The 15,001-nt window shown below is 42.0% G+C and overlaps 1 protein-coding gene across 5 annotated transcripts in view; it reads left to right on the top strand.

Annotated features, from left to right (window-relative positions):
• The window catches only part of SLC44A3 (solute carrier family 44 member 3), a 108,213-nt gene that overhangs the window by 23,225 nt on the left and 69,987 nt on the right, over positions 1-15,001 (top strand). For all 5 annotated transcript variants that reach the window (XR_006206388.1, XR_006206387.1, XR_006206386.1 and 2 more), the window contains exons 6-8: positions 8,339-8,499; positions 10,390-10,479; positions 11,708-11,832. Coding sequence is in view for 2 of the 5 variants with exons in the window: in XM_042952934.1 (XP_042808868.1) it covers positions 8,339-8,499; positions 10,390-10,479; positions 11,708-11,832 (376 nt within the window). In the remaining 3 variants the exon portion in view is untranslated. The remainder of the gene's footprint in view (positions 1-8,338; positions 8,500-10,389; positions 10,480-11,707; positions 11,833-15,001) is intronic.

Consider the following 15,001-nt stretch of genomic DNA (forward strand, 5'->3'; position numbering starts at 1 on the left):
CTGAACCACCCAGACACCCCAGGAGGTAATTTATAAAAACTCTTGAGGATCCTCCTGGAGTTGAAGAAACACTTTAACTATGGCCATTAGTTGGACCTTTGACCAAGGAGTGAGAGATATCTGAAGTGGATCACCTGTAGCCTGGAATGGTCTTATTTCAAAAGGTCACTGTGTCCCAGTCTCTTCAGAATGGAAAGCCAGTTCAGCCTGAGGCTTACTGGGGTGGGTACTCAAAGAGTAGAGGGGAGCAGTAAGAGTTACCACAGTCTTACAGTCTTGCGTTAGATACCTTTCCTCCTTTTTCATTAGCCTTTCGTAATGAATCTTTCACTGAAGCTATTTTGGAATCTTGAAATCTTTTGGAGGCTTCTGCATGCCAGCTGCAACAGGTATCCCATTCTGTTTAATTTGGGAACTCTTGCTTTGCTTTGGAGTGTACTTCTTAAAGGAATGATCTTGTCTAATTGGAAAGTTCACCATAATGGCCATTGTAATTACACATTGTTCTTGGTGAAACTTTTTTTTTTTTATTTGCTACATACTTGCAACTTCCAGGAGTGTAGTTGTTAGACACAAAATAAGCGAGTGCCCCGGAAGGTGACCTGCTCAGCCCAGCTAAACTAATACCAGAGAGGGAGCCACTGCTGTGCTGGGGATTGTGTTTTACAGCGTGCCTTCTCGCACAGTTTTCTCAAGGTTGGCAGGTGACCTAGTGTTAATCTAACCTGTTCCACGACCAACCGTCCTAATGCAGGAGCCTTTAAGTTAGGCGGCAAGCACTCTAACAGATCTTAAATGCTCCACCCATGCCCACCAATTTTTGTGGCATTTTGGCCTCCAAGATCCCTGCTAGCAATAGCCTTTATTTACATAAAACAAGACAAACATGTGCCCCAACATACCAGCAGTAACCAAACCATGGTATTGCAGACTGGCCAAGAGAGGGGCGTGCAACTAAAAGGAATGAACCGGCAATACACATCACAGCTAAGTGGAGGAAGCTTTACACAGAAGAATACATACTGGATGATTCCACTGAAATAGGAACATGGCAAGAATCAAAAGTAGTTTGTAGTTCTATAAATCAAATTAATAGTGCCTCTAAGTGTTGGAGGTTGATTGGAAGAAGGTTTGAAAGGACTGTCTGGGATGATAGAAATGTTCTACATCTTGAAAGGGGTGATAGTTACATGAACATCTATATTTGTCAGAGGTCCCTCATTGTTTATTTAAGATCTGTATATTTCACTCTATGGAAATGTTATTTCAGTAAAAGTAAAGGGAATCCCTTATATACTGATATAGACAGAGCTGCAAGATGTTTTCGTTTTAAGAAGAAAACAGACTACAGGGGCACATGGGTGGCTCAGTCGGCTAAGTGTTTGACTCTTGGTTCTGGCGCTCATGGTCTCGTGGTCTGTAGGATCAAACCCAAGTGAGGCTCCACGCTGACAGCACAGAGCCTGCTTGGGATTCTGTCTCTTCCTCTGCCCCTCCCCAACTCATGTGCATGCTCTCTCTCTTTCCAAATAAATTAATTAAAAAAAAAAAAGACTATAGAGCAGTATGCTGTATACTAAGTATAATTTATGTGTTCACATACATGTAAGTGTATATATATGTGCACGTATTTGCTCATGTAACTTATATCAAGCAATCATAACCTATAGGATGTAGTCAGAAAGCAATTTTATTTTTGTGTCTCTTTTTATTTATTAAAGTATTACATAGTTATGTTAGTTTCCGATGTGCAACATATTGATTCTATACGTGACTCAGTGCTCACAATGGTGTTTGTCACCAAATGATATTACAATATTATTGACTATATTCCCTATGCTGTACTTTTCATCCCTGTGTCTTAGGTATTTTGTAACTGGACGTTGTACCTCTTAATGCCCTTTTGCCTATTTCACCATCCTCCCACTTACCTCCCCTCTGGCAACTATCAGTTCTCTGTATTTATGAGTCTGTTTTTTGTTTTGTTTATTTGTTCATTTCTTTGTTTTTAGATTCTACACATAAATGAAATCATATGGTATTTTTTTCCTCTGTCTTATTTCACTTAGCATAATAACCTCCAAGTTCATCTATGCTGTCGCAAATGATAAGATCTCATTCTTTTTTAGGGCTGAATGATTATATAGTTATATATATAGCTATACATACTTACATACATAGTCATATATATAGTTATATACATAGTTATATATGTATATACATAGTGTTATATATATATAGTTATATATATATGCATAGTTATATATAGTTATATATACATACCTATATATATATACATAGTTATATATATACACATAGTTATATATATAGTTATATATATAGTTATGTATATAGTTTTTTATATATATAGTTATATATGTAGTTGTATATATAGTTATATATATAGTTGTATAGTTATATATATATATAGTTGTATATATAGTTATATATATAATCATATATATAGTTATATGTACAGTTATATGTATATAGTTATATATACACATAGTTATATGTATTTAGTTATATATAGTTATATACATAGTTATATAGTTATATATATGTACCACCTCTTCTTTATCCACTCATGTATCAATGGACACTTGGGCTACTTGCGTATCTTGGCTATTATAAATAATGCTGCAAAAACATAGAAGTGTATATACCTTTTTGAAATAGTGTTTTTGTTTTTTTGGGATGTAAACACCCAGTAGTAGAGTTATTAGATCATATGGTAATTCTATTTTTAATTTTTTGAGGACCGTCTGTACTGTTTTCCCCAGTGGCTGCATCCATTTATATTCCCACCAACAGTGCAGTTTCCTTTTTCTTCACATCCTTGCCAACACTTGTTATTTCTTGTCTTTTTGATTCTAGCCATTCTGAAAGGGGTAAGGTAATATCTCACTGTGGTTTTGGTTTTCATTTCCCTGATGATTAGCGGTGTTGAGCATCTTTTCGTGGGTCTGTTGGCCATCTGTATGTCTTCTTTGGAAAAATGTTTATTCAGGTCTTCTGCCCATGTTTTAATTGGATTATTGGTTTTTTGGTGTTGAGTGGTAGAAGTTCTTTTTATATATTGGATATCAGCTGCCTATCAGATATATCATTTGCATATATCTTTTGCTATTCAGTAAGGGTTAGGGCTAGGGCTAGTAGGTTGCATTTTTGTTTTGTTGATGGTTTCCTTCACTGTACAAAAGCTTTTTATTTTGAGGTAGTTCCAATAGTTGATGTTTGCTTTTGTTCCCTTCCTTGAGAAGACATATCTAGAAAAATGTTGCTAAGGCCAATGTCAAAGAAATTACTGCCTATGTTTGTTTTTTTTTTTAATAGTTTTATGGTTTCAGGTCTTACATTTAGATCTTTAATCCATTTTGAGTTTAGTTTTGTTCGTGGTATTAGAAAGTGGTCCGGTTTAATTCTTTTGCATATGGCTGTTCAGTTTTCCCAGCACCATTTATTGAAGAGACCATCTTTTCCCTGCTGCATATTCTTCCTTCCTTTGTTCTAGATTGATTAACCATAAAAATATAGGTTTATTTCTTGGCTCTCTACTCTGTTCTATTGATCTGTGGGTCTGTTTTTGTGCCAGAACCATACTGTTTGGATTACTATAGCTTTGTAGTATATCTTGAAATCTAGGATTATGATACCTCTAGCTTTGTTCTTCTCTCTCAAGATAGCTTTGGATATTCAAGGTCTTTTGTGGTTCCATGCAAACTTTAGGATTATTTGTTCCAGTTCTGTGAAAAAAATGCTTTTGGTATTTTGATAGGGATTGCGCTGAATCTGTAGATTGCTTTGGGTAGTATGGACATTTTAACAGTATCAATTCTTCCAACCCATGAGCATGGAGTATCTTTCCATTTGTGTTGTCTTCAATTTCTTTCATCAGTGTTTTATACTTTCCAGAGATTAGGTCTTTCACCTCCTTGATTAAGTTAATTTCTTGGCATTTTACTTTTGTTTGGTGGAGTTGTGAATGATTCTTAATTTCTCTTGCTCCTACTTTCTGTCTCTTTAGATTTATTCAGTGGGACTAGTTTTTCTCTGTCCCTGAATGAAAACACAGCTCCCAAGACTGCTTTGGTTACTTTTAAGCAATAATTACTCAGTCACTTTAAGTTGTAATAGATACTTTCCATCCAGTAATTAAAATGTTCAGTCCAATATGATAGACTTTAGACTTGACTGACAGTTGAAACTTCTCCCTCCCCCAGCGTGGGCCAGGAGCAGATGGGAAGGCTTTGGCTAGGAAAGGGGGCTGCAGTCCTCTGCTCCATTCTCTTCTCTTCCTCATCTCTTTCTCTGCCAGTCCACTGAGACAGGCTTCTGACTCTCAGGCCTGGCACAGCAAAAGTGAGGAGGATTAAGAGGGAATAGGGGTGTTCTTATTTGACTGATACAAGTACCAGTTTTCTGGGTTTGGGAGATGTTCCAGCCAGCTTTCTTCCATAGAGACTTTTTGGATTCTTTGGAGATTTCCTGTCCCTGGGGCTCTCTCAGCTACAGTACTCTTTACATGGTCAAATGCATCTCTGCTCTGGCTGGTTATTTGCTAAGTCTTCCTTCGTCCTGTGACATTAAGCAGCCACTTCCAGCTTCTTTCTGCTGAGAGCCCCACAATTTTCTATGTAGCTGTCTTGGACACCAAGCCTCCACTTCCCAGGGCTCAGACCTTAACCCATGGTGTCATCTGAGCCCTCTGAGTTTTCCAGGAAACCCTTCTCATCTGACTTGGGAGTGGTATCTCTCACCTTCTTTCCCTTGGGGGGGGGGGGGCATGGATGGATTCCTGTGAAAATTGTCTCTTTCAAAAAACAAAAAGTCTTTAGAATTTCTCTTTTACATGATTCAGTGTACTTACCAATGCCTGTAGAGAGTCAACTTTACTGTATCCAAATAAAAAATAAAATCAACCAAAATATCAAGAGTTCTCGGGGTAGAATGTAGACCATGACATATGAATTTAACTTAATACAAATATATGACATAACCTCACTGAAGGGGAAAGAGAGAAAAGGACCTGACCTAAGTACTTTGGAAAGCAGCTTTGTGACTAAATACTGTGAGCTGAAGACAAAAATAACTGTACATTAGCACCATGCTCTAGTTGGCAAGTTTGTTTGTCACAGGAGTACTAGTTAGCAATTCTGACAATACATACGAGGATTGAATATAAGAGGGCCCAGGATCAGTGACACCCCAGTAGCAATGAGCATACCTACTACCCAGATATTGGTTTCTAAATACCATTTTCCAAGGTATTGACTGATTTTAGGGCTTAGATAAGGAAAATAGTATGGCATAATCTTACAGAGCCAGAAAGTGAAAATGTTCTTCAGGAAACAAAAGGGTGTGTCAAAATTACCCAGGGCCAACATGAAGGACCTCCTAGTGGCCAAAGCTGGAATGATTTGAGCAACAGAATAAATAATGATCATACTAGATTATAACCTCAAGAGCAAAGTAAATATCCATGAGTCCACTGATAAATGACTGAATAAATAAATGGAAGGAGTGCACAAAGGAATAAATCTTTACAAAAGAATCCCGAATAATATTTGTAGATACGTCCTGCTTAACTTCCCTCCCCTTGAGAGTGGGCTGGGCTTAGTGACTCACTCCCAAAGAATATAGAATATATTCTGTAGACTATAGAATAGTAACATGCCAATGGAGAAACCTAGCAGATACCAGCCTCTTTAACCACATGATCAAGGTTAACTTCATCAGTGATGTCATGTTGTTCTTCATGTTCCCCAGTGTGGTTCTATGGAAAGTGCATTTCACCTCCATGGTGTTCTTCTCCCAAACCCAAAAACAGCAGTCTAATTATGAGAAAACATGAGGGACATTGTACAGTGTGAGGGACAATTTACCAAATACCTGACCATGAATCCTCAAAAGTGTCAAGGTCACAGGAAACAAAGAAGGACTAAGAAACGGTCATAGACCAATGGAGACATGACAACTAAATGCAAGGGGGCATCCTGGATTGGATCCTGGAAGAGAAAATAAAGGACATTAGTGGAAAATGGTAAAATCCAAATAAAGACTGTAGTTTAGTTAATAGTATAGTACCAATGCTAATTTCTGGATTTTCACAAATGTACTATGGTTGTGTAAGATGTTAGGGGAAGGTGGGTGAGGTATACACAGGAACTCTCTGTAGCATCTTTGCAAGTTTTCTGTAACTCAAAAATTATTCCAAAATGATAAGTTTATTTTCTAAAACGTTCTTCTAATCTCCAACTCCCAACCCTTTTATACTCTCTGTGGAACATAGGGGTGGTAAGGACAAGCCACCTAGTTTTCTAAACAGTGTTTTTGGCAAGCCCAGAATGGTGGGGTCTGGCATCTCATTTTGGAGTATAATTTTTATTATCTTTGAGCTTCAGCTGTAGACTTCCATTTAAATTTCCTGTTATACTCATATATGTTTTTTTTTTTCTTTTTTAAATTTTTTTTTAACGTTCATTTATTTTTGAGACAGAGAGAGACCGAGCATGAACGGGGGAGGGTCAGAGAGAGGGAAACACAGAATCTGAAACAGGCTCCAGGCTCCGAGCTATCAGCACAGAGCCCGACGCGGGGCTTGAACTCACCAACCACGAGATCATGACCTGAGCCGAAGTCGGCCGCCCAACCGACTGAGCCACCCAGGTGCCCCATACTCATATATGTTTTTAAAAGTCTCTAGAACAATTTATAGAGGGACACCTGGCTGGCTCCGCCAGCAGAGCATGCAGCTCTTGATCTCGGGGTTTTGAGTTTGAGCCCCACATTGGGCGTACAGTTTACTTTAAAAAAAAGAGAGAGAAAAAAATTAGGATGATACACTAGATAAACCAAAACAACAGTTGCCTGTGAAGAAATAATTTTCCTTAAAGAGAAGAGACAGCCATTTCTCACAATTTATTCGTTCTATTGTACCTTCTGGAACTTGAGCCATGTGACTGTATTACACCTTCAAATTTTTTAACTAGGGAAAAACTGCTTAGTTGTTTTACTCTTCTCTTGAATCACTATTCAGGGAGTCAGGAACTATTCCTGTAATGTTATGACTTACTGAGAAAGATTCTTCTATGTTCTATGTTGTGTTCATTGAAAGTTCAGAAGCCATTTTTTCTTCATGATAATACAATATTGTTTGCATTTGGGTTCTCCCTTGTTTCATCTTCACACATTTCAAAAAATGCTTGGTTTTTAGCAATGTGTCTGATAATTTGATGCTTCTTGGGTTGGGATTATTTCCACTGTTGGGTGGCTCAGTCCGGTAAGTGTCCAACTTCAGGTCAGGTCATGATCTCTTGGTTCATGACTTCAAGCCTGGTGTCGGACTCTGTGCTGACAGTTTGGAGCCTGGAGCCTGCTTCGGATTCTTTGTCTCCCTCTCTGTCTGCCCCTCCCCTGCTTTCTCTCTCTCTCTCTCTCTCTCTCTCTCTCAAAAATAAACATTAAAAAAATTTTTTTAAGTCATTAGAATGGATATCCCTGAGCATTTTTAGGTTTCAGGAAGGGACCCCAAAAAGATCAGCTTTTTCATCTATCCAAGGCAGTTACCAACCACAGCTTTATTCATATATTCATCGCTTGCTATCCACTCTGTTCGTAGCAAGCCTCTCAAGCCTTATGCACCTTCTCAAAGAGAACAGAATGGTAGTTTCATTGACCCAACTTCCAGTTAAACCAGCTCTTATCTCTACCAGTTCCTTAAATGCCATTCTTGTGTTGGAGTTGGTAGTTTGTATCCAAAAAGGGCCAAGACAGGAGAATCAGAAATGTCACTCTCCAAGTGTAGCGTTCCAGTTTCTCTGGGTCCCCATCATCATTCCCCACCCAGAGCATCAGCTAATTACTGTAGCAGAGCGTACAGAAAGAGCTTGCTTTCTTTTCATTTTTTTCTTTTTCTTTCTTTCTTTCTTTCTTTCTTTCTTTCTTTCTTTCTTTCTTTCTTTCTTTCTCTTTCTTTCTTTCTTTCTTTCAATGTTTATTTATTTATTTTGAGGGAGAGAGAGAAAGCAAGCAGGGGAGGGGCAGATAGAATTCTAAGCAGGCTCCATGCTGTCAGTGCAGAGCCTGATGGGGGGCTCAATTGTATGAACCCTGAGATCATGACCTGAGTTGAAATCCAGAGTCGGACACTTAACCATCTGAGCCACCCAGGTGCCCCTTGCCTGGCTTTCCAAGGTGTATTCTGCAAACAGGATGCTAAACTTCTTTTTATTACTGCAGATCTTATGCTTTCTTGGTTGTTGAAATTTTTAAATAAGCTTTTTTTTAAGTTAACTAATTAAATAAATATCTTTGCCGTTTCTTCTTTTCTTTTTAGCAAGTCTTTCCCCTTGTTTAACAGATGTGTCCCTCAAACACCCGAGTGCTATTCCTTGTTTGCATCTGTTTTGATAAATGATGTTGACACCCTCCATCAAATTCTAAGTGGAATAATGTCAGGAAGAGACACAATCCTTGGTCTGTGTATCCTCGCATTAGGTAACTTTAAATTGCTTTTCTTTCAGTGACTCTGCCAAAGTTTCTAGCACTTGTGTATGTTGTACGATGAGAATTAGCCTCTTAAAGATAAAAGTTCACATGTTTTCTTTATAAAGATTTTCAGTGTTTCAGGTTCAAGTGGGAGAGGGGACAATAAAATTAGGGAGACACCAGCTGGCTCTCTGCCAAGAGGCCTCACCGAGTGTGGGTTGTCTTAGCATAGTGGCCATGTTCCGGTACCTGGTCCTCAGCTCTGCATAAGGATGGATGTGCAAAGCATATTGCCAATTTCCTAACTGGCCATGAAAAGTACAACTGTCAGGGGGACCAGAAAGCTATGTCTTCTGGCCAGAATGCCCTCTCCCCATAGGCAAGCCAGATTAGAAGGCCGCATGGGAGCAAGAGAAGGAGGCGTGTGTATCTGTGTTGAATAGCATCAGAAGGCAATGGCCTGAGGTAGCCAAACGCCTGCTTTGGGTTGTAGGCAGGTCAAGGCCTTGAGCTGTGACATGCCTCTTCTGGGCATTTCTGGAAGCAGCTACCCACTCTTGACCCTTTAACTTCCCATTTCAACTTGATGAGCCCCTTTAAGAGTTGACTTTCTCTTTGAACAAGTTGATACATTCTGCTGTGTGGGCAGTCGTAGTGGCCTGCTATCTACCCCTTCTCCAGTGGCTGCTTCCCAACCTTTTTGTTGAAAGGAATTCTTTGATCAGACATGATTTTGCCAGTTTACTCATCAGATTTTCCCTAATTTCCTTACCAAAATGTTACTAATTCCTGAATACTTGGGAATACTTAACTCATCACCATTATGTAACTTCCGGACTTCTTAGGACCCAGATGTGCCAGGCATTGTGCTTACTTTACTTTACTCATTAAAGCCTTGTCCGAATCCTGTCACCATTTGTAGGAAGGGAAACTGAGGCATAGAGAGGTTAAGTACTTGGCCAAAGTCAGGCAGTGAGTAGAGTAGGTGGCAGAGCTGAGACCCAACCCAGATGTATCTGGTCCTCAAATCCACATTCTTAACCACTACACCAAAGTGTCTGTAAGTAACGCTGATTTCTTTTTTTTTTTTTTTTTTTTTTTAATGTTTATTTTTGAGAGAGACAGAGCATGAGTAGGGAAGGGGCAGAGAGAGAGAGAGGGAGACACAGAATCCTAAGCAGCCTCCAGGCTCTGAGCTATCAGCACAGAGCCCCACGCAGGGCTCGAACCCATAAACTGTGAGATCATGACCTGAGCCAAAGTTGGATGTTTAACCTACTGAGCCACCCAGGCGGCCCCAAGTAATACTGATCTCTTGTTTAGGAAAAATGTAAAATTATATATAAACTCACTGCAATACTTAACATAAGGTCATAAGCTTAAAACCCCAAATACTGGAAAATCATATGCGGATTTTTTTTACACATACAGCTTACCATATAATTGGACCTTAAATTTTTCATTTCTAAAGGCATTAATTTTTCATATTTAATAAAAATTCCTGAGAACATTTAAAGTTAAAACTTTATATAAGCCCAATAAGAAGTAAAAAGAGTTAAGTGTGGTTAATAATAATAATAATAATAATAATAATGGTTTATTTGGACTTAAAAAAAACATTTTGGGTATTTGGGAATAAGACCTGATTAAAAAAAAAAATTAATAAAAGAAGAATTGGTAGGATTTCAGAAACTGGCTTACTGTAGCAGACTGAACTTATATATGCTTTAGAGAGTACCCTGTGTATGTCTTGTTATTTTTTTTAGTAGATGTTTAAGATATTTAGCGGTTGAAGGAAATTCTCAGTCCTCCCTCCTCTGGGAGTCATTAAAGCCCTGTCATCATTACCTTCACACCTCGGTTGCTGTTGGGGTTTATATATTTTGCTTAATTTTTCAGCCTTGTCTTTGGCCATGATGTTCACCTTCTGGTTCATCACCACCCTTCTGGTTCACATTTTCATTGCACTGATTATTTCGGGACTGCTGTGTAAGTATTTCTACTTGATTGATTTCTTTTTGATTAAATGCAAAGCCTTTCCATTAAGTACAGAACTTACAAGTTGGCACTTTTGAGCTAAATGGGGCTCAGAGAGTCTCTCATCCAACCCCATCATTTTACATATGAGAAAACTTGGGCCCAGAGAGGACAAAGGGAGTTGTTTGTGTTGCAGATATTAGCAAATTTGATGCCAATCTGTTGTCTCTGCTGCACTCGGCTGCTGCTTAGTCAGGCCTGCCAATCCAGAGTGGTCCTGGTGACCATAACAGACGACCATTAACAGATGACTCCAAGTCTTGTGGAAGCCTTTTAAAGAGTGTCTTCTGAACTTCCACATCAACCATTGATCTTGGGTCCCCACAGTTGTCATGCAAAGGCTCCAGTCTAAAAAGACTCAGGCCCTGAGCTGGGGAGGGTCCCAAAGAGCCTCTCCTGTACCTGCTGGTTCCCCTTTTGTGGCTGGAATGTGGGTCCATCCAAGAGTTATCAGGAAAGGAGGTCTGAGAGGTAGGGGCACACAGGAAGTTCAAGGCAGCAGCTATTTACCAACTGGCATGGGACATTTTAACTTTTAATAATCGATATGACTATAGAGTCTCATTCCCCTTAATCTGCCCTCAGCAACTTAGAGCCCTACGCCTCACAGGTGCACAACATGCCATGCTGGAGGACAGGCACCGCAGCTTGTGATGGACACTTTCCCACTTAGGACAAGTAAAGATGAACGTGACCTTCCTGTGGTGGTGCTGTAGGTGGCGTTGTAATGTTTAAACAGAGAGCGGTTGCAATATCGAGTGTCTACCCTGTCTTGTGACCGCCAAGCCGACCTCCAAGTTCCCTCAGGAGTTGGCACCAGTGGAGCTCACTGGGCAGGTCTAGACTTTGGACTCTAATGTTGTTCCCCTCACTGTCCTGTCCGTGCACTTTCCTCCCTGCTCACACCCATGCCCAGTGTGTAGTCTGGGCTGACAGGATGCACCTGTGTTCTAGCATCACCTTCCCGTGCCTCCCAAGGACAAGCAGCCACTGAGGGTCTGAGTGGTCCTTGGGGAGGCCACCCTGGCCCTGCCCAGCTCCTTCAGAGGGTCGGTTGTTACACATCAAGCCCCAGGCCCGTGGGACCCACTGCTGGAGCCAGGTCACCCAGTGCTGGGGGTTGGGGGAGGTGGTTATCCCATGCACATGTGCTGAGTTCCCCTGGTGTTTTGCCTTCTAGTTGTCTGTGGTGTCTTATGGTGGCTGTATTACGACTATACCCATGACCTCAGCATAGAATTGGACACAGAAAGGGAAAATATGAAGTGTTTGCTGGGGTTTGCTCTTGTATCTACAGTAATCACGGTAAGAGACGCCCTTCCAGCAGGAGGTCAAGTAGCTCGCTAGAACTCTGAAATCCAAATAATTTAACCAAAAACAACTAGAATTTGGTTTTGTTGTTGTTGTTTTTTAATCTCAGAGTATGCATTACATAATAGTATGGTGAATACACATACATGTTTAGGACTTTCTCTCTTTTATTTGCAATACCTACATAGGGATAAATCAAAACCTTCCAAAAAACAGGAAAAAAGAAGGCCTTACCTTCTTTCCAAGTCATTTCTGCCATCTCTCAGAGGTTAATTTTCTACCTGTACTGATTTGTTTTCCTTGAATACAGTAGAACCATTTTTACCCCCAAGCAGCTATAAGGTGGACCCTGGAGGGGGGCAGACTTACGACAGTTCCTCTTTCCTGTTTGTGAGCAGACTCCCCGGTCCAGCCAATGGATGCTCTGCTCCCTCCAGGGTGTGACAGCTCCCACTGCCCTTGAACACAGAGAGTCCTTTATTTCCAGACCTGCTGGCCACTGGGTTATTTTGGTTTTCAGAGAACCTGCCGCCACCTCTGTGAGCTCCCTAGATGAAAACAGGCACACGCGGAGTTATGGAGGCAGCAGATACTGGTTGTTGCGGGAGAGAGGTTGGCTGTTGCAAACCGTTGAGGTCACTCCCCAGGTAGCACTAAATGGGCTAGAATCACAAGACCCTGGAGGGACCGTGGAGTTGATTTTAGGCAACCACGGCCATCCTTGCTTGTGCCTTGCTTGCTAACCGTTTTGTGGATGAGCCACAGCTAGGTTTTCCACAAGCCCTTTAATTCTTCCAGCAAACACAGACTCTCTCACAACTCACTTCTCTCCTGAGGAGATCCTTCAGTTCCCCTATTTGGTGGTCTTCACATTTTCTCATTTCTAGTGAGGTTTCAGGTTTGTGTTCTTCACATAAACTGCATCTCGGGAAGCAAGTGTGTGATTAAGTAAAGCTTCTGATTTGTCCTGCCTCAGGCAGGGACCAAGCCCATAACTGCTCCAAGGGCCTGAAAAGGAGGCTGGAGAAAAAAGGAACCCCCTGTAACCCAGCCGGTGCTGAGCTGTTGGGCATGGAGGAGGGGGTGGGGAGCAGGGCTCCAAGCTGGGGGGGAGAGTGTACCTTCTCCCTTAGCCCTCCCCAGGGCTTCCTTTGTCTCCACACACTGAACCATTAACGGCCACCAGACACCAAAGTCAGGGGAAGTTCTCTTCACTAAGGTTGGTGAGAGGTGAGGCTGTGAAGGCTGTTTGCACCTGTGTCTGTGAGGACTGTTCAGGGGATGGTATAGAGGGTAGAAGCGAACCACAGCTCATACGCCATTGCTTTGGCACACCTATCACAGCTACTTACTGAGTTCCCACCACGTGCTGGCTGCTGGGTGGGCATGTCCTCACAAGAGCCCTAGATTGTTGATTGCTGTGTACTTGAATCCCTATCATACACTGGGCCATGCACTAGCCAACAGAGCTAGCAAGATACAATACACAGATAGCACCTGCCCCATGACTAGATAAATTACAGAGCAAGCAATGTCATGACCTGGCGCACAGGGAAAGATTCCAGCCTTTGCGGTCTGAGGCGGACGTCCCAGCCCATGGCCCACTACCCACTGTGTGACCTCACAGAATTGTCTTGGCCTTAGGCTTGGCTTTCCTCATCTGTTGAATGGGAATATTCCTACAAGATTCCCCTAGGGCCACGGACTTCCCTCCTCCCTGGGGAGCATCTGCCATGGAAACTCAGCATTCCCACAGAGAGCCACCCCTCATGCTCCCTGACAGGGGACCCAGGGCTAGGAAGCTGGGCTGGCTATGGGGCAAGAGAAAACCACTTTCCACCTGCTCCTTCCCCTGCCAGCCCAGCTTGGCTCCCACAGACCCCTGCACAAGATGAGGGAAAGAGGTCAGGGAGAGAACGTCATACTGTGTCCCCTAGTCAGGTACCACTCCCTGTCCTCAGTGCTGGTATCCAAGAGGAAAGAGGAGTTAGCAGCTGCTCTCCTTCTCCCTCACTCCGCCTTTCTTACCCCACTTTTCCAGAGAAGCAAAAGAGGGAAACAGCATTAGCAAGAGGGGAATAGAATCAGGAGAAAGGTCACCTCCTTCAACCCTCATCCTTCTTGCTCACATGGGAGCCCCATCTCACTTCTTCCCTGACCTGTATGTTGGAGCCCAACAGAGACCCTGAAAGTCTCATCTAGTGAAGATTTCCCAGAGAGATCCTTGTCTGCTACCAGGACACTTGGCTGGGATATGTTCCTGTCTCCTGAGTTCCCAGAAGCTGCCTCACAAGTCAACTAGAAAACATAGTTCAGGGAAGATGGGGGCTGCCTATGAATATTATTTAAATAGTTTTGTTATAAGCGCTAGCAGCAATGGAGAAAAGAGGGTAAATGGCCTTAAATGCACACCTCAGGGCATCAGCCTAGGAGCACAGGCTGAAGGGCAGCTCCCTGCAGCTTAGAGCCCAGATGAGTGAAGTCAGGACGTGGCCCCCATGGTAAGTCAGCCCTGCTGCTCAGCCCAGCCTGGCCCACACCCCCAGCACCATCCCCGGTAGGTAATGCTGATCCCTGCTGAAAGATGACTCTACGCTTCTAGTGAGCATCCTTGCAGTGTACTTAGAGTGTGAGAAGAGTATTTTATGCATATATATAACTTGTAAAACACACATGTATTTAAATATACATATGTTAGCTTTCCACTCAGGAGCTAGAAGCCAAGTTTATTTGCCTGAAGATCATATCATTTTGCTTTATGAATATTTTAAGTGAAACAAAAAAGGTTCCTCTTTTTTGTTGATTGTGGTAGGCATCAAGAATGCAGAGTTGGAAATTCCTGCTTAGCCTTTACCACTTACAGGGGTCCGGACATCTTCCCCAGTTCCTCCAGACACCCATGACTGGGTCGGGAGGCTCTGCTCCCATTTTATCCCACCTTCCTTCAACTTTCTTCCACTGGATTGTAAGATCCTTTGGGCCAGGAATGCCCCAGCCCAGCTGGGGGAGAAAGGGTATCTAAGGCTAAAGGAGAAAGGGTATCTTGTCATGAACACAAGAGGGAGCTGTGGAGGTTCCCTTGGCAGAAGGCTGAGAGGCAGATACAGGAGGGGCCATGCCAGGAAGTTCCTTATCTGTAGTGATAATGACCTTGATCTTTATC

This window comes from Panthera leo, chromosome C1 (assembly GCF_018350215.1).
Source record: "Panthera leo isolate Ple1 chromosome C1, P.leo_Ple1_pat1.1, whole genome shotgun sequence".
Taxonomy (NCBI): domain Eukaryota; kingdom Metazoa; phylum Chordata; class Mammalia; order Carnivora; family Felidae; genus Panthera; species Panthera leo.